The sequence below is a fragment of the Hippoglossus stenolepis genome, chromosome 10 (genome assembly GCF_022539355.2).
Source record: "Hippoglossus stenolepis isolate QCI-W04-F060 chromosome 10, HSTE1.2, whole genome shotgun sequence".
NCBI lineage: Eukaryota > Metazoa > Chordata > Actinopteri > Pleuronectiformes > Pleuronectidae > Hippoglossus > Hippoglossus stenolepis.
In genome coordinates, this window is record NC_061492.1 from 15,028,122 (window position 1) to 15,048,064 (window position 19,943).

General features: G+C 43.1%; 1 protein-coding gene across 2 annotated transcripts in view; it reads right to left on the bottom strand.

Annotated features, from left to right (window-relative positions):
* Positions 1 to 19,943, bottom strand: part of LOC118116418 (ryanodine receptor 3) — a 114,094-nt gene that overhangs the window by 57,748 nt on the left and 36,403 nt on the right. Inside the window, exons 9-25 of one of the 2 annotated variants that reach the window (XM_047341642.1) lie at positions 19,360 to 19,459; positions 18,735 to 18,828; positions 17,856 to 17,930; positions 16,787 to 16,943; positions 15,952 to 16,116; positions 15,443 to 15,564; positions 14,461 to 14,641; positions 13,371 to 13,506; positions 11,958 to 12,053; positions 11,585 to 11,703; positions 9,862 to 9,995; positions 8,619 to 8,860; positions 8,106 to 8,298; positions 5,005 to 5,221; positions 4,366 to 4,470; positions 4,120 to 4,122; positions 1,601 to 1,704 (exon numbers count right to left, since the gene is read on the bottom strand). In XM_047341642.1, coding sequence (XP_047197598.1) covers positions 1,601 to 1,704; positions 4,120 to 4,122; positions 4,366 to 4,470; positions 5,005 to 5,221; positions 8,106 to 8,298; positions 8,619 to 8,860; positions 9,862 to 9,995; positions 11,585 to 11,703; positions 11,958 to 12,053; positions 13,371 to 13,506; positions 14,461 to 14,641; positions 15,443 to 15,564; positions 15,952 to 16,116; positions 16,787 to 16,943; positions 17,856 to 17,930; positions 18,735 to 18,828; positions 19,360 to 19,459 — 2,243 coding nt within the window. Of the gene's footprint in view, positions 1 to 1,600; positions 1,705 to 4,119; positions 4,123 to 4,365; positions 4,471 to 5,004; positions 5,222 to 8,105; positions 8,299 to 8,618; positions 8,861 to 9,861; positions 9,996 to 11,584; positions 11,704 to 11,957; positions 12,054 to 13,370; positions 13,507 to 14,460; positions 14,642 to 15,442; positions 15,565 to 15,951; positions 16,117 to 16,786; positions 16,944 to 17,855; positions 17,931 to 18,734; positions 18,829 to 19,359; positions 19,460 to 19,943 lie in introns of those variants that run through there. The other variant, XM_047341641.1, reaches the window with a different exon arrangement.

Consider the following 19,943-nt stretch of genomic DNA (forward strand, 5'->3'; position numbering starts at 1 on the left):
CACCTTGCGAGAGGACAAAGTGGCAGTGAAAATGAGTTTGATGTCACTCGGAAACCCATCAGTGTCACGCACGTGTCCTTCCGCCACGGCAAATCAAGATTAATCACAGCAAAAACCTCAGCGTTGTCCTTTATCATTTAAAGAGCATTTATGTAAAGCACCTTTAATAGGTCTCACTGGGCCCACATGTTGTGTAGGGCACAGACATGTGGAGAAGGATCACACACTCTGAGTAGCATTTGCTTTCTGGTGGAACAATGAAAATGCAAATGCAAATCCAACAATTAACCTCTGTGTTCCACAAATATACACAGTATATTAGAGGCTGGGGTTTAATGCCACACTGAAATTAGATAAGCTTTTTTAATTTATTGCAATAGTGCTGCATTAAACAAACAGTGGTTTCACATAATAATGCCCGCTGTTCACTGTTATTGAATATTGAAGTCAAAAATGAAGCAAACCCTACGAGCTAGTTCTGGCAGCCAACTTGAGCGTGCAGCTACACGCACACGGCACGCTCCACTTCCTGGAGCATAAATCCAACACACCCTTTTAATCGGTGTAGTGTGTTCGAGCGGCGACCCGCTGCCGCACACCCTGAAGACAACTGTATCCTGTCACTGTTCCTATACTGCTGTTCAGAGTGTAAATATCTGCCAATGCGAATCTGCTGACTGACCGAGTTTTAACTTGAAGGGGCCTCGGTGGAGCACGTACCTCCGCCCAGGCACTCCCCTTATGAAACCACATTGAAATTCACTGGATGCTGATATTTATTTGGATCTGCCCCCAAATTGTTCACACTCTTCAATGGAACACAACAATGACTGCCCACTTTTAGCACAGCTCTGATTCCAGAAGTCAATTTCTCATTCATTTTCTCCTTTGACGTTTCAGAAAAATCCTTTTAAAAGCGTTTTAAGCTTGAAACCAGACCGAGCAGCTGCAAGATGAATCGTGGCCATAAAACATTTGATAGAATATTGGAGAACCAGAAAAAAAGGTAAAGGTAAAAGACTGTGTGTATAATTAGTTTTAAGAGGGAAGGAACTACACATCCAATAAAGCATTTGGGATGATTCCCTTCCAATGACTTCCACCTCATTGCAATTTAACCTCGTTGGTGTCTCCTATGTACTAAATGGTGTTTTATGTTGTGTATAGTGTAGTAATCTAATATAGTAACATTTCCATGGTGACAGCGAGCTCCACCTATCAGAGATTTTACTACTACATCTGAGGATTGTGGGTAGTGAAGTACTTCTCTTTGACACTGTGAATAAAAGACGTTTCTCTTAAAACGCAGTTAATAACATACAGACTTGTGGCTTCTACAGGAGCATAAAACATTGTTTCGCAACCTTGTAGCTTGTCTACAATCCTGCTAGCTAACAAACAACCACAGGAGGAAACTAGCGTTACCGCGACTCATTTGATAAGCGCTCGTAACCGGTCGTTAAAAATCAAACAGTACAGCTTGTCTGCAATGAATCTGTCTGCTTTTGTATTTGACTCCTTCCCACACTCGCTTCATTCTCCTCCTACAAAAACAAAATACTGTATCGTGGAGAAAGTCCATCCGTAACGCTCGACATACTTCAAAGTTTCTGTTGACATCTGCAAATTGTAGTTCTTTTCCGTTTCTGGCAGCTTGGAGAAATCCACCAGGCATGGATGCTGCCGCTTATTATCATCTCTTATCTGTGAGGAAAAAGAACAGTCAGAGAAAATAATATAGTTCAACTTTTCTCCATAGCCTTGGATGCTGCTCTCCAGTCGCTCCATACACATCACATGGGAAAGTTCCACAAATATATGCAATCCACAGCCTTGTAAATTAATGTTATTGTGGACTAACAAGGGAATGGCAATGCGGTCTACGGAGAAGGGGGCTACTGGTTGCGGTGATAAGACAGTCTACTCTAGTGAACATGTTATGGGAGAGGTACAAGGGAGCATGTTTTCTTGGAGGATATAGAAAGGTGCACAACTAGAACACTGAGTGGAAGGTGTAGCTCCTCTCTCGAGGCTGCACTTTATGCCAAATAATCCCCTGGCAATGCTGCTCAGAGGAGGCGGCATGGCAATGGGGGATGTTTCCCAAGAAAACATGCAGGGCTGTGTACAGATATGCAGCTCTGTGTGTGTGCGTGTGTGTGCGTGTGTGTGTGCGCGTGTGTGTGCGTGTGTGTGCGCGTGTGCGTCCAATGAACACCAGCCAGCTCTTTTGTAAAATAGTACAAGAACTCTACGGGAAATCTCTTCTCTTGCAGTTCCTCCGCATTATATTTTCGTTATATTTGTGGAACAAACAACATAAAAAATGTATTTATATATAACGTGGACTAATTACACACACTTTGTTTAATTCCCTCTGCTGTAGGAGAACTACTGTGAATGCTGCAGTGATTAAGCTCAATGAATGACAGCTACAGAGCACAGAAGCAGCTGCCGTGGAACCACATACATTACATTAAACACTAAAAGCACTTTTGCTAACTCTTGACAAGTTTTACCCGCAGTTGACACCTTGTTAGTGCTTTGACCTCCTCAGCTTAAGTAATAAAACATCTTGATGGTAAAAGATTCCAATATATTACGCGGGGTCTTATATCTTCATGCTACATTAAAGATTCTGCTGATACACTGGAAAAATACCTGTTTAAGAGCTGGTGGTATTAATAACAGAGGGAGGATTCTTATATGTCTTTGTATTATAGACGCAAGAGAGCTGTGTTCAATATTGTTGTTTGTGTTGTTATCTGTTCCTTTTTTGGGCAAAACAGGTCATTTTGGTGTTACCCTTCAGCTCATATACAATAAACCAAGAGTCTTTTGCAGAGATAAAATGATACATTTTTCAATTTATCAATTTTTCACAAAATAAATTGCAGATAAGTATAATACCTTTCAACTGACAAATTGAAAAATGTACTACTTAGCTTTCTTGCCAAGACTTAGATTAGAAAAGGGAACAATTGTCTTAGCTTAGTGAGACTAGCGGGAAAAACAGAAAGCCTGGTTCTGTCGAAAGTACAAAAAAAAACCCAGAAACACATCTGAAGCTCGCTAATTAACACACTGTATGTGGTATATTTATAAATCTGTACACACACTGACACCAACTGTAGTATTGGCTTCATGGAGTGTTTACTTGTTGTACTAATAGACTGTATATATGAACTATATATATATATGTGTCCCCACTACATCCCATTATCCAGAAATGAAGCCAAAATTTCTGGGATATGAACGCTGCCTTCTTGGCATCGGGAGCCAGAGTCTGCGCAGCAGCAGCAGCTCGGGGATGGAGTCGCTGTAGCAACGTCCCATTAAAAACACAAACTCGACCAATTATGAGTCAGTCTCAGTTGTCAACCATGACGCATCACCTCATTTATATAGCATCAAATGACTCATTAAAACCAAACCTACTGCGAAAAAATTACATGTGAAGGTACAGCAGTGGGATACGAACTACCGACAATGACGGAAACCATCGTTGAAGGATCTAATTGGAGTCTACTTTATTTGGGGAGCCATCACTTCGTCCATTGTTTTTATACCGTCTTGTTTATATACAGTCCATCGTTCTGCTTGGTACATTTGACAGAGCCAGGCCAACAGTACTGTTCATCGATCAACAGTGTGTTAACGAGTGTGCTTTAGAGCTGCTGGTGGGGTGATTTTCTTATAACTGGACAATCATCTTTTTCCATAAGGCTACAACAGAAAAGACAGTAACTGAGAGTTAAATGTTTATTTTGATAACATTTAAAAACACCTGTCTGAATTGTGAAGGTGGTTGTGTTTGTATCGGGATGACGTACTATGTCTTTACAGAATCGATTAGATAATCCGTTGATTTCTTTCAACAGAGGAAAAACTAAATGCAGACAATGAATATACAGGTTTGCCTCTTGGTTTATTGCTGCGCTGAAATTGCCAAAACATCCTGTTCTGCCCTTGGGTGAAACACTTTTTGTAATTCATGACTTACTGTATACTACGACACCAACACAATGACTCTGCTACCTACAAACAAACTTGTGATGAAGCATCTACATGAGAGGTTATTATGATCCAACATGGAAAATGAGTGTTCTTTTCACTTACCCTCTTTTTGGAGTGAACCGCAAATTATAAAAGAGAAAGCAAGATGACGTACAGGCTTTTTTTGTGATGGTTAAGTTCTAACACCACTAACGAATAATGCATTTCAAGCTAACTTAAATATGTTTAGCAAATGTGTAATTGTGATGATTATTCCTTCACAAACATGGCAAAATGTATGGATTGTGCTTTTTATATTTTTCGATCCAGAGTTGTAACGAGTGAAGGAACAAGCTGCATATTTCTCACCTTGCCGTATGACCAGCCGATCTCAATCTTATTCATGCCCCACAGCTCATGAATGTTCTCAGCCAGTTTGTCCCGAACCTTCTCCAAGTGAGGTGGCATCACGATCTGAGGGAACAGGTTAAGTAGTAATCTAGATGTAAAAGCCAATTCCTAACTATAAAAACATATATTTTACAATTGTTCCACCGTTAAGGATCTCATGTACACATAAATCAATATAAAAAAATTAAATGAAGTGATTTTAGTGTTTGTTCATCCTCATGAATTGTCTGTGGCTCTAAAAAGGGTCATGTGGTGTGACCGTGACTCAAAATCAATTCATTTCCATAACATTTTTCACAAGATCTAATATAAAGCCTTTAGAAAGAAAATATGTGATTGTTGCACATATTTCATGCAATGTACATCATACAAGTTTGTTTGTATATCATGATGGAAATATGAATACAATTACAAAGCAGTCGTAACGACCAGACAGTCACACCACATGATTTTGAACCTTAAAATAACAGAAAATATACGATAAATAATGGTGTACAGTATATATATATATATATATATATGAGAGGAACAGTATATATTATGTCTTGTTAAGTATTTAAAGTAGTTAAGTAGGCGTCACGTCATTGTTCCACGTACCTGGCTGGTTTCCACAGGCGTGGGGATGAAGGAGGCCTGTGACATGAACTGGGTGGTGCCCAGCAGATCTCTGACTCCGTCCGCATCCCTCTTGTACTCTTTCACCGGCTCCACCTTCATCTTCTCTTTCGGCAGCAGAGCTTCGTAGCACGGAGCGTAACTCGACGGAGGCAGGAACTTGAAGTCGCCGTGTCGACCACCCAACAGAAAACGGACCCTGAGACGATAAAATATATGGCCGTCTGTTTGATTCAATTTTACACACAAAAAATCCTGGGGGTAAAAATTCGAATTCACGGGGAGAAAAACATTGAGTGCAAATCTGAATGATATATTTAATTCTAAGTGTTAATCAGACAGCTACTAATGAAAGATGGATAAGAAAACCAACCTTGCAGCTAAACATTACTACTTTTCCTCCTCTAAATCCACTTCAATCAGTTCCAGCCTCTAATGGAAACAAGTTTAGCTCTGAGACTGCACAAAAACCCCCTCGTCTGAGGCCGTCACTGTGAAGAGACTCTCCTGAGGCTGCTCAAAATAGCTGCTGGAGTAGTAGTGGTGACGCAGCCTGGACCATTCTGACTGCAGCCCTCAATTATTGAGTAGTAAAGGTGTGAGTGGCTGTCATTTTCTGGCATGTTTATTTCCGCAGAGATGTTCACCCCGTTCACTGGGTCAGCTCCGAGTACGAGCTCAGAGTGGTAATAAGATAGCACCGTCCGTATGTAAAACTGACTGTTAATGCTGAAGAGCCTAGAGACGAGTGAATTACACACAGGCAGGTGGAGGAATAGGACACTGAATTCAATTATGTTTGGTTATTAGTGCGTTAATATGAAAGACCATGTTTTATGACCTGTGAATCAAGGGAAAGACAAGGTACAGGTACAAACTTCTCTAAAGACTGATTATTTTAATACTAATAATAAAGATCTTAGCTTTATTTTAATGGGTTTCTAGCCTTTGTAAAGACTTACAAAATATAATGTGTGTGGTACTTGATTTTGCCTTTTTTATCACTAATTAATGAATTGATAATGTAGCCTTTATACATTAGTAGGTAGTTTATCTATCTAATAATTCCAGAAATCTGTCTGTCTGTTACTGTGACATATCTTGAGAACAGTTCAACTTATCAGCTTCACACTCGGCATGTGCATTGTTACGGGCCCAAGGAAGAGCAGTTGGTGCAGCGTGCATGTTCACAACAACGGCCATGACAACCGATTCTCCAAATCGAGGTCCTGCGTACTGAGTCGAGCTTCTCCAAACAGGGCTCTTTGTTCAGGAAGCAGCAGCAGCAGCAGGGTTCTGCGGACTGAGTCCTGCAGCAGGTCTTTACTTCACCTCGGCTCAATTACTGCAGGATCACTTTTACAGTTCCAGAGAGAAAGCTGCAACCGGCATTACCACAGGCCAAGAAAACAGCCCATACTAAACAGAATGGGAACTGAACTACTGTTGTGCAATTGAGCCATAAAAATGTCATTTTATAGTTTTGTTTACTACCTCCACTATATTAGTTTGGACTGGTGCAGAATTAGGTTCAATATTATCATAATAATAATAATCCCTCCTAGTAATAACTTAAATCTTTGTCGAGAGTATCATCAAAAGTGTGATGCGAACCCTGACAGAGTAAAGTTGGACGTTACTGTAGTTATTGTTTGAATATAATTTAAATTATATTACCCAAAAGTAATTTGTGGCTGGAGATTGCATTATTCAAGAACTCTGGTTTACATGAAGTATGAGTTTCTTGACATGTGACTGGTGTGATCTGGTGACTGTATTAAAGGGGAGTATGGTTGTCCTTTAAACGCAGTGGAGTTAGACACAGGAAGCACTGCAGTACAGCGGAGTTGGGGAAAAACAAAGTAGGAGGAAATGGGGAAGAGCAGAAAAGAAGAGCAGATTGACGCAAGCACCATCCTTCACCTCTGGACTCCAGTGTCTGAGTAAAACACTGTAGAATAAAAGTTTTATTTTGTAAGTCATATATCCTGCAGAAGAACAATGAGGCTATTAAACGTGGACGTTTGTAGGAGAGAAGAAGTGAAAGAGAGAAAAAGAAATGCACAGCTGTAATTCTTTTTTTCCCCCCATAAAAAAAGAAAACAAAGGCCAAACAGAGAAAGATGGTAAACTAACAGTATTTTGGTGGGAAAATAGATGACACTTCTTTTCGTCCTGCACATACTCTATCAGGTGTGTTATTACTTTTTGGAGAATTCATTTCGATGAGGCGGTGAGGAATGAATTCACTCTCTGATGACTTTACATGACCAAATCAAAATCACACTGGTCTCTTGTGTCAAGAGTCCCTGAGTTTCAAAGAGTGAAAGCTGTTCATGCAAAGTGCTGCTTTGCTCTACAAGGTCAGAGTCAATTATGGAATCATGGGAAAACTGCTGGAGCCTGAAATTCCATTTTAAAGTCTTGTCAATCCCACTATCTGCGGTCTCCATGGCAACGGAGAGGAATATGAAGCCACCTGGTTTAACCTGTGTCCGATCTCAAGGCCAAAGCGAGCAGGTGGATTATCAGGATTTCGATGCAGTGTTGGTGTGAAATGTTATTTTTTCTTTTCCTTTTGGTGATTTCCTGTTTGTCTCTTTCATCTCTCTGTGATTACAGTATGTGTGCAGCTCATTCAGCATCGATTTCTGCTCTGCTCTCTCAAGATGTTTTCAGTCATGAACTCTGGAGAATGTCTGCACAATAAAGTCCAGCAACAGCAACACAGCACTCCGGTCAGATGCGTTCACAACAACACAGAAATCTCCAGTATCCTTTTTATAATTTTTTTTAAGTTTTGCGTTTGTAAAAATGTAAAATAAAAACATTTCCACTCGCTCGCTGTGAATCCTCTGGATAATCTCCTGCTATATTCTGACATTGTCTCACTCGGACATTATCCAGAGTATTTACTAGTGGGCTGCCTGGAGAAAACTCTGCAGAATTTCTGCAGCAACTGAGTTGCACATTTGCGATCTCACATACAGCCCCTCGGGATAATTTCAGGAGGTTATCCGGGGTTCAGAGCATGTCTGAGGGCAGCTTCAGTCAGCACGTGGGAGAAACAAACAAATACTCACTTGACCCCTGCAGAGAAGCTGACGACGGGGAAGAAGAGGCCGTCTGTGTTGAAGTTCTCAAACATGCCCTGGACGGGCTGTCCATTGATTCTGAAAGAGATGCTGGGCGCTCCCAGGTCCAGGCAACAGCTCACCACATCCTCTGAGGTCAGGATGTGCTGGTTCATGGACGCAACCGCCCGCGGGATACGACCTGTCCACGGTTAACATAAACACACACAGTTATGTGAAATATGACCCAGTGAGTGATGCTGGCACAGATCATGCCTCTCTTTCTCACTCACACACAGACATGCACACAGGACACATATTTGTACACACAGTTGAACACACTCTGGGCAAGGAAGTGGTCCCTGCAGGGTACTGATTCTGTCTAGACACATCCTGGCTATAGCCCAGACTTACCACTCTCATCTTTAATACATTAGCTTATTATGATCTCAGCCACACACACACACGCATACAAACACACACACATGCACACAAACACTGAATTCTCCTCCTCACACTGACCTGACCAGAGGTGGAGTCCATCAAACCCAAACGAGTAGAGGTCATCTCCCACTCCGTTGCCCCCCCAGCCCTCTCCTCCTCCGGGGTACGGAGCATATCCTTTCGTGTTGGCCCAGCCCACTCTCAGGTGGGAGGGCTCGCTGGTCACAAAGTGGTCCACCTGGTCGATCATCAGCTCATAGTACCACTTCTTATACTGTGCGGAGCCCTCGCTCACCCCCAGGAAGATGTTTGGCCTCATACTGGCAATGAAGTGGAACAGAAAAATCATTAGATATCCCTCAGAGCAATAAAAAGACACTCTGAGATATTCTGCGATTCATTTGTAATATGTGATCTTTTTTTCTTAAACCTAATGAAAGAGCCTGCCCTGAGGATAAGATCATTCAATTTACTTCTAATGCATTTTGGTTCAGGAAGTTCCTAAAACGTGTGGATGCCTTGAAACAAGGCAGAGCAAAGTACATCGCTCCATTAGAGTCAAGAAAACTATTTAATGAGATTTGAGATAAAGTCTGAGTTAAATTCATCTCACCAGCACAAAACTGCTTCTTCTCATTGTACAGAGATTACAGGTGGACGTATAATGGGATGTGAGATTTACAGGCCCAGTGCAGCCTCAGTACATATCGCGCTTCATTGTACAAACCATCATGTCATGGTTGAGCGTACTTTCATACCCACAATCCAATTTGCAGAGCATGTTGTTCAACGCACAGGGTGCATGACTTTACGTCGTACACTCAATTACACGGTCCAAAGGTTGGATAGATGGATGCACACTCGTGGTGCTGTGCAGTTGTTTGTGAATTCAAACTTAGCCTGTAGCTCTAATGTGAGAGATTTACACATCACTAACTCAAAAGATTGGTTTGACAAAAATAACATTAGGCTAAATAAGCAATAACTTCAGCCTAGTTAGCGTATTCAGACACTTCCTGTTAATTCTGAACGTGATACGCTTGTGTTTCAGAGTAAGTAGTATTCACAAGTATACAGCAACGTATAAAATACATTTAATATAAAGCTATATCTTTACACATCTTGACCTTCTGTCAAGGCACAGTAAGAACTAGTCTTATACACCAATCACAGACTGCTCCTTTAATGACGTGCTGTTTCTATAAATGACACCCTACTTCTTATCTTTAACAATCGCTTCTTTTCCCCAAGTTTAATTTTAAAATGGCAATGAAAACCTAAAAATCGAAAAATATCAGAGGAGTGAAAAGTTCTTTCTAACCTCTGGACATCGTTGACCAGCTGGGTTTGCAGGAGCAGATCTCTCTTGGGCAGCAAGTGATCACAGATGAGGTTCTGATTGGTTCGCACAGCCACGCCGTTACACACACACAGCGAGCACAGCACGTCCAGGATCTAAAAACAAAGGTGGCGGGGTTAAAAAAAAATAATCAACAATATATCGAGGGGAGGAACTCAACACCTCCCTCCTAATAACACGATCACACACTGACCTGATTTACCCCATTGAACCCTGGAAATGAATCAATGCCTTTTCAGAAGTGATTAATGATCTTTGTCCCTCATCACTGTCCAGGTTGCTGCTGTAGGGACAGCCTCTTTTACATGCAACCACTGCATAATTACTCTCAGATGCTTGTCGGGGGCAAAAAACATGTCCAATAATATCCCTTTCATGTTAGGGCTAACAAAGCTATAGAAATAAATGGGCCGGGAAGCTCAGCCAAGGGTGACAGGGCCAGGGCACCTTCTCTTTATCATTGGCCCTTTTCTCCTGCTTCCATGGCAAAATGATACGTTTAAGCTGATTTATGACCCCGGCTAGCTGACTGTCTGCTCCTGATCTCATTTCACTGTTAAGCGTATTGATTCATGATTGTGACGCACAGCAACAAGAACCCCGAGGAAGCTTCTGTCAAGGATGCGAGTTTGTGTGCTGGTGGAAGGTATAAGCACAATAAATTAGTAGATAAAGAGAAGAAGACGTGACAAAGAGGCCCCAAGGGATCTGTTATGGAAATGCATGCGGTGAATGAGCCTAATGAGGAAAGAAGTGCAGATGACGAGATGCAACATAAACAGGCTGAAATGCATTTTTAGTGGTTGTTGTGTAATTTCTTTGCTAGGCTGAAAATTTCTGACAATATCCTAGTTGTTTATGACATTTCAATATACACTGACATTAGAGGAAGTACACGTATTTGCCTCTTTGCTGTAGTAAGATGAGATGATTGACACCACACTCACTTTCAGGTAATACTGAAGTTATAATTTGCCCACAGTAGCTTAGCTTAGCAATAAACTGGAGATGCAGGGAAACATGTCCGCGGATACAACAATATATTTCTTTACACTGTATATACCGGTTTAAACACATCTATATTTTTTCTATATATTGTTTGTATATTTCTATTTCTTTATATTCCTTCACCCAAGTACTGCTGCTGTAAAATTGCAAATTTCCCCATTGCGAGACTAGTAAAGGACTTCTTATCTTATCTTAAGCACATTTCCTATAGATTGTATATAAAGATGGACGAAACAACGGCTCCCCAAAAGTGACGCCAAAGTGTCTTGATCTCCACCTGGTGGCTGGCTTAGCTTGTCGCTTTAGGTAGCTCTTATCGCACTGATGTAGGTTCGAGTGCGATTTTTTTCCTGGTAATTTGGTTTTGTATTGTTATTTGAGGCTATAAAAACAGAGTGAGTGTGTTGAGTTGGGTGAGTGTATTGGCAGGACCTTCTACCATGCCTCTATTACCCAATCACCACAAAGGAGGCTGGCTCCGAAATTGCAAGGTGGCAACGTTTGTATCCAGGATGTTTTGGCTTCATTTCAGGACAGCGAGAGGAAGTGGAGACACGTCGTCCATCTTCTAAAGGAATCTTGTGGCTCAACCACATTATACAAAGAAGTGGTTCCCAGAGCTAATACCCCACATTAACACTCAACAGCAGCAGCAGCAGCAGCACTTGATGCTCACCTTGTGGTTGCGTCCGTGCTTGTAGAGCAGCGATATGATGGACTTGATGTGTCCTCTCTGGATGATGTTGAGGGCCTCGGGGCTCTCAATTAGAATGCAGTGCAGGACTTCCAGGATGCCTGCACAGCCGCAAAATTCATCAATTAGTGAACACCCGCAGTGGAGAAAGACACAACAGAGGACACGTAGATCAACAGGGAACAGTGAGTGCTGCTGGAGCCTTTCTTATTATACATTAAAATAGCAGAGGAGCCTATATTTTCTTAAAGAAACAGTGTCATCTTTTTTACATCTTATGGGACTCAAGAGCATATTGGGAAGAGCTGGATCGTCATCAGTAGAGGCTCAGTGTGTGATATGATAGTGAGCTCACCTGAAGAAGACTCCAGTCTCTCCAGCTTGCTCACCAGCCAGTCCAAGTTGTTGGAGAACTGGGTGCAGTTGTTCCTGTTGCCTCGGATTAACGCCGCTGCAGGACAGACGGAAAGCGGGCATGACGATGAAATTGCAAAGCAAAGACACACACCCAATGCCAAGAAAAGGGAGATGTTCTGCTTTTACACCCGAAGACCTTAATATTAATTTGGAAGATGTCAAAGGCAGAGAGAGAGGACGACACGAGCAAAGACAAGACATCAACACACACACACACCTACATGTGTCCTAGCACAAAAAGACGGGGTCACAGATCACAGACAGACACTGAAGAAAGGAGGGAGGCATCCCAAATCCACTTAGCGCTGCGCCGGAGCAGGTGTGTGGAGGAGGGAGAGACGTGGGTGGAACTCTAATGTGAGCCAGGAGGTGAAATCAGTGTAAATAAGAAGGAGAAGGACACACTTGGAGGGCGGAGCGGCCTGAGCATGGCAGGCATGAAGAGATAACCTTTGCATAAAGGCTATCCAGATTATCTCCTCAAGAATGTGGCATATCTAAAAACATGACAGGAAGCAAATCCCAAACACTCACAGTTTTTCTGCTCACAAATGCATCTTTTCAAGTGAAGGACATGTTTAAGCCAAACATTGTGTTTATCAGATGGAAGGCAGCAGGATTTTAAACAGGGAAGGAGAGGAACAAATATACAAATGTACATCATTCCCTGTCAGGTTATTGTAGTGAGATACGTCTGTATCTGACACAGCATATGCCAGTGGTGCAAGAGGTTCAAGTGAGTTTGGAAAGGCGGAACTGATGACATCGGGCTGAAGGAACATAAAACGCACAGCGTAAACAAAAGAGAAAACAGCACGGACAGTGATGAGAATTGACATTCAATTGCTAAAATGCCATCTGGCCAATTGGTGACACCCAACGTTTAGTGTGTGTGTGTGCGTGTGCGTGCGTGCGTGCGTGCGTGCGTGCGTGTGTGTAAGGGTGTGTGTGTAAGGGTGTGTGTGACTGTTAGGCTGTTGCCCTGGAAGCTCATTACATAACCTGGAAAGCACTTTTGTATGCAGCTGGCTTTTTCCCCAACAGTGTGTAAGTATTAGTGATGGGGTGAATATCTTGTGTGCACATGTGTGTATTCGTGAAGCCGTTTGAATTCTGGCAACCTCAGAATTCAATCCTCCAGGCGGAGGAGTCTCTAAATACCAGGTCAGCACAGTTCTTCATCACCACTGAACCGCCGCGCTCTCAGCTGCTTTATCCTCAAACGACGACTCTCGTCTCTGTGATTGATTACAGTCGGGACTTGGGGCTTTTTTGGTGTGTGAGTGTGCTTGTGTATGTACATACACTGCGTGTGTGTGTGTGTGTGTGTATTGGTAGACTCTGTCCTCACCCAGCAGCTCGTACAGCAGGTTCAGAATGTCTTTCCAGGCTACTCCGGCCTCGCACCCCGCACACTCCCCGAAGTGGGCTGCACTGTTGTACACGTTCAGACGGTCGATACAGTTGGACACCAGAGTCAGCATGCCCTTGGAAATACACAATCAACTGCCATGAGATTCTAATTTATTCATATATAAACATGAGAAAAAAGTCACATGTATTATTTACATCTTTGGTTCTATCTTTTTCTGCATTATTAAATTAGTTGACCATCCTCAATGCGGCCCCTTGGCTCCCTCCTGTCCCGTTTGGTGGACATGCCACAGTGATTTATGCCACCGAGAATTATTTATAGCGATCAGATATGCTAAATGGAGGGCGTGAAAAGACGAAATTAAAACTGCAGATGATTTATAATGTCAGGAAAAATCACGAGTCAGCTGTCTGCAGTGACAAATTGGCCTCCTAAATGTAATATATGGGGGGTGGGACAGGGATGTGCTATTTTGGTGTATTAACATAAAAAGACAGCTAGATGATGAAAGATGAATTGCTGCAATATGAATAATTATTAAAATGTTAAAACCACCATATTTTATGATGATGTTTGTAAAAAGAAAGAAAAAAGGACATTAATCCACATTCATGTATGTTGGCCTGAGGAAACGGTGACACAGTGAGGAAGAGTTTTGGATAGTTGACATCGCGGGGCCCCCTTCAGTTCGGCAGCTGACACTTTGTAATTGATGAAAGCAATTTAGGTCCTAGAGGCTTAGCAGAAAGCTTCAGTGCTCCCGTGCCAGCCTCGGGAAAACTTATAGCACCAAAACTGCTGACGCCTTCAAATGCACTGCCTCCAAATAAGATGGCATTGAAACTCGCCACAAAGAACCAATTGATTTCACATAGTTTGCCTTTCGCAACTTTGCCGCTCCTCTCGCCTCGCTCCTATTTTCGGTCGATTACTGAAATTGCCTCAATCACAGCCCTTCACTCTGGGTTTTTAATATTTTTTATCCCTGCAGGGCAGCTCGCGGTATCATTGAGTGATATTTTATGGACCATTGGTTTCCTGCGCCTTCTTTGATGGTGACACTCACTTCCTGTTTGAATAGGTTCTGTCGGTTCTTGAGCGAGCGCAGCTTAATCTGCCTCTCTTCGTGCTCCAGCTCGGCGTCGGGGAGCTGGAAGTAGGTGATGAGGTCGTTGAGAGTTTGCAGCACCTCCTCTACGGGCAGGGCCACCAGTGCCCTGTTCTTCACGCCCAGACAGTCCAGGTCTCTGGGAGGGGGACACAGACACATCAATATTAAAACCTTGTTCAAACGCGACGGCGGCTCACACTGAGGTTTCTGATCTTATGTGTTTCTCAACATACTCCTCAAATATGTTAAACTTGTGGTGAATACTCTCTTATTGGGAGGCTGTGTAAACTTGAGGAGAGGCTGTGATGACTAACAATGTTTAGCCCACAGGTTCATCCAAGCTGAAATGCTGATTTCCGCTGGCCTGCTAAAAATAGCTCCTGTTGTACACGTGGGAGGGGTGCGGGGAGATGTATGTGTCACCGCCGCGGGGGAGGCTGACAGACTCTCACATGTTTCCGCCATGAGGGCCGGTGAGCCCGACCCACGGGACAAGCGGGTCGTTTGATAACAAATAAGAGTACGGAAAGCATCCACTTACATGCTCCGCGGCTCCCATCGCCATTGCCGAGACACCTCTGCAATGTTTTCAATTGGGAAACGCATGACTGGCCCACTGAGTGAGCTGCCTGGGACTCTGGCACCCCACTCAGTCAGAACTCACAGAGCTCGACTCTCCGATGGGTGCGTTCACAATCTGGAGGGATGTTGCGTCATGATTTTTGTGGACTGCGTGAGAGTCTGTGGGGCTTTGAGCTGCCTGGTTTTCAGACTTCAGCTATAATTTGATGATGAGGTGACTCCGGGGGATTCTTTGTTTTATCATCATTAGAGTGGCACTTCTGCAGATTCCCCATTATAAAGTGGCTAAAGTCAAACACGGACTGTAATTTAGTTTAATCGGGCGATTTGTGCACCAGCGATGAATTCATCGTACCTGATGAATCGGTTGAAGAGTAGGGTGGTGTTGCGGATGATGCGTGCGGCGCGGGACTCTTCGTGTTGACAGCGCTGCAGGGTCAACCCGTCATCCATGTGACCTTCAGAATGTAGACACGCCTTGAGAGGGGACGACAGAGACGGAAAAGAGTGTGTTAGGAGAACATATTAGGAAAAAGGTCACCATCAACAAACACTGAGCCATGATGTCTGGAACACAGGTGCTGTGGCTCTGTGGATCTGGCTGTGTTTACATTACGGACACAATGCCACACACATTATCGCACCCACACCTCTTTAACGTCTGCTACGGTAGCCCGGGGACCAGTTTTATACTTAGTCGAGGTAGAGATACACTAATAGACAGTCATCTTAACTCAATCAACTCATTACCCCGAAAATAATCGAATGCCCAGGGGAATCTCATTTATTTGTTAATTTCATTTGTTTCCGTATATGCTTTGCATTCTAAGTAGAAGACAGAACGGCGTGGGCATCTCCACTCACTCGTCTCTTGAGGGGACCCAGACGGGCCGATTTGACATCAGGTGCCTGATAGGAGAGCCAGAGTCCCGTGGCCACGTGCGTGATGAAGCAGAGCGAGTCCCCGTATTTAATCTCTGCCACCCCCATGCCCTCGATGTCCCGCTTGGGGCTCTGCTCCAGCTTCTCCTGCACAGGGGAGGAGGGAAATGAAAACGTCAAAGCTGTCAGTGTGAAACGCATGAGCACGCTGGTACAATACAATCATGTGCACGTAGAGAGATACTGCATGCAGATTTGTTCTTAATCAAACCACAGACCAAATGTTAACTGCCTCTGCTGTTTGGGACTGTCCAACACATTAGGACTGTATGTGTTCGGCTATTAGAAGGAATGCAACCTGTAGTACACATGAGTCCAATGATAAATTAATTCACTTACATGCTACAATACATGTGCTTTAAATTCACATTGGAGGGGTCACTAATTGGCTCACAATCTGTGGCCACATCTAAAAACTCCATTACACAGAGTACAGCTCAACGGTCACTTCAGCTCGGCAAGATCAGCTAAATTAACCTCTATGGTGTCGCTGTCTGTGGTCCAATAATTCTGGTACTTTTCATTGTCCTTGAAAAAAAAAAAAGAAGGTGGTGATTTTCCATTCTGACAATAGTGGGCGGCCCATTTGTGCAGGGTGAGAGGAGATCCTTTGTAACGCCTTCTCAGTGGCATTTAATGAGGTAGCATGTGTGGCTGAAGCATGTGTGAGGTCACCTTGAGGAACAGCGAGGAGTCAAGGGCATACAGTACGTGTCTGTGTGTTTGAGCCTCTGCATCTGTGTGTGTGTGCGCTTGCCTTTGAGGCTCTGAAGCAGAAGGCTGTGGCGACGGTGTCAGACTTCTCCCGGTCCTGCAGCACCAACCCCCTGTCCTCAGTCAGCGCCAGGTAGTGGCCGGTGGTCAGGTGCCGCAGTCGGTAAGGCTGGCCCCAGCGGATGTGGCTCCCGCTCCAGCTGTTCAAGGTCACGGACATGTTAATATGAAGCACACATGCAAACATACTAATGCTAGTGCTGATTAGTTGATCTAAACATTTATACAAGCAGTTATGTATCTGTCGTACCATGTGGTAGAATAATTAGTAAACTGGAATGGCATTCAAAGGCACTCAGAGCTCAATCCGCCGCCAAGACCCAACAATCCCCTTAAATTCAATCAAGCTGCACCAAATTTGACCCACTCATAGTTAGCAGTTCCCTAAATGTGCCTATTTTTTTTTATTTATCAAGATCTATCAATTATTTCCTTGGAAAATGGTGAAAATGTTGAAAAACTGAAAAAAATTCCTGGATCTGCCCCCTGATTTGGATTTGCATCAAAATTGTATTGCTTGTTCCCTATCGCATACCACGTCCTTCCACTAAGTTTCGTGGAAAACCATTTAGTTGTTTTTGTGTAATCATGTTCACAAACCAACAAACAAATGGACAGGGGTGAAAACATAATCTCCTGGGTGGAGGTAATAACTGAATCTCTAATGAGATCATTTCTCTTTTACAACAACAATGTCAAAAAACATGGAACAGGTGACACATATCAAATTAGTGAAATGGAAAAAGGAAAGGCTGCATCCGTGTGAGCCTTTTAAAATGCCAAGATAAAAAAACATGGAAATAGATAGAGAGAGGGATGGAATGAGAGAGAAAGAGAGTGGGGAGACGGAGAGGGCACAGTGCAGCATTAAATCAAAGGTGGGGTAGAGGGAGAAAAGGACAAATGGCTGTAGAGAGAAAAAAATAGAAAGTGAAGACGGCAGACAGAGAGAAAAAGGTGAGATGAAAAAAAAGAAAAGGAGAATGATGGAAAATGAAAAATTTAAGTAGAGGGAAGGGAACAGATAACAGATGACGTGAAACACGGCCCACCTGATTCTGAGTGGCTCCATCCTCCACAAGGACCTGGCCTTGGCACCAGCTTTACCCGTCTCATAGTTGACTATCCTGGGGATGCGAGAGGAGCATGAGTGGGTGGTCTGTCTGTCTGCGGAGGCTTTAACTGTCTAGCCACCACTGATACTGTCAAGGTCATTCATCCTGGCTAAGAAGAACACCACTTGTTTACTCTCATTTGTCACGGTGATATTCACTGGGAGGGTGTTCAAATCAGTCACACACAGTCTCACACGCACACACACACACAGTCTCACACGCACACACACACACACACACACACACGCACACGCACACACACACACGCACACACACACAGGCTGTATTGTATATACTCTCCAGACTATAGCACAGCATCCTTCAAACAGAGACATGTGTGCCCTGATAACTCACAGCTACACTGTTTATCAGTGATATGGGTGACTGGGTCCAAAGATAAAAGGAGTCGCTCATCACCCCCCCTCCTGACAGCTTGGAGTGTGTTTGATCTGCCCCATAAAAATGTAAGACATCTGAAAACCAAGCTCCTTCTGCAGAATTTCAAGGACAGCGGGAGGAGAAAAGTCAAAGCTGGAAATTAATATCTAGTCCCGCCCACCGTATTTGCCATGCTCTGTTCTAAAAATAGACAGTGGGTGTGTGTGGCTGAGTGTGTATGAGCTATAGAGATAAAAATAACACAGGAGCCATTTTGGCTCCCTGGAGAGCCATGTGTTGCTCTGGTCACAGGCATTTTTATGAGGCGAGGTGGATGCTTTTGTTCCGCAGGTAGCTCACAGGTCAGTTAGATTCTTGTGTGTAACGTGAAGAACTGTAATGCAAACATGTTTGTTGGACGCTTCCTGGGTTTCGAACCTTTGCCGCTCTTCACTCTGGTCTGATCCTGGGATGGTCACGACCTCGTCGTGTCCATGGAACAGCCGCATCACATGACCACCCAGCAGGTAGCCTATCAGAGGAGGGAGGACAAAGGATTTACAGATGTGATTTCTTTATTTGTTTCTTCTACTGTCCATACTTGTCGTCCCAGCTAGTAAAGTACAACTAGATCACAACAAGTGGGTTATAAAGTTACAGAGTTTTGTATTTAAGGTGGTTTTATGAAATCCATTTCCCATTTATCCACCAACAAGCATCAATGGTCAGCACAGTCCAAGCCACACAAATATACCATTTAAGACTAGAGATCATCAAATGTGTGTTTCAGGTTTAATGGGATGATTTTTATTATAAGAATAAAGGAGATGTATACATTTAATTCTTCGGGCATTAAATAAAAGTAAGAAATGTGTATTGAATCTTTGGGGCTTTTAATTCACTAACTAGAAGAAAGTTGAAACCTTGTTAAAATATATTTGCTCATTCCCGTGCATTTGACAGACTTTTCGTTATGATTTCTGAAATCTGCAAACTTTAAAAACCAGTGGGGAAATGTGTGAAGACATTCCGGAGGCTGTTTTAGTTTGTTTGAAGTGCCTACCTTCCTCTATGTTGCTGCCAGAGCAGATGGGATGGACGTTCCACAGGGTTTGCATGAAGGAGGCATCCACCTGGATGTTGCCATTGGAGATGGATAAGTGCTGCGGGACACAGGGAAAGATTGGATACACCTTTTACTTACTTACGTGTACATCCACACAAGTGACAGCGCATGAACTTATGTGTCAAAGATGGAGAATTAAAATGGATTTATGACGAATTTTACCTGCATTGTTTTACTATTAAGTGTTAAAGTTGTTGACAAAATAAAAGGATTCATCCCCATGAACCTGTCACAATAAAATGATATTAAAAAGAGACATATTATCGTTTTCTCTTTTTCTTTCCTCTAGTGTGTTATACAGTTTTTTTTGTGTATGTAAAAGGTTTGCAAAGTTAAAAAGCCCAAAGTCCACGGTACAGGAGGCTGTCGACCACAAAAAAACACTGCTCCTGAAGTGCCTTGTCAGCAGTCCTGACAATTCTTCTTATGTCACATAATATCACAATACCCCAAATTTGCATAATCCACACCTAGATGCTAGTTGGACACACCCCCTAACTGAGCCAGGTTAAGAAAGAGCA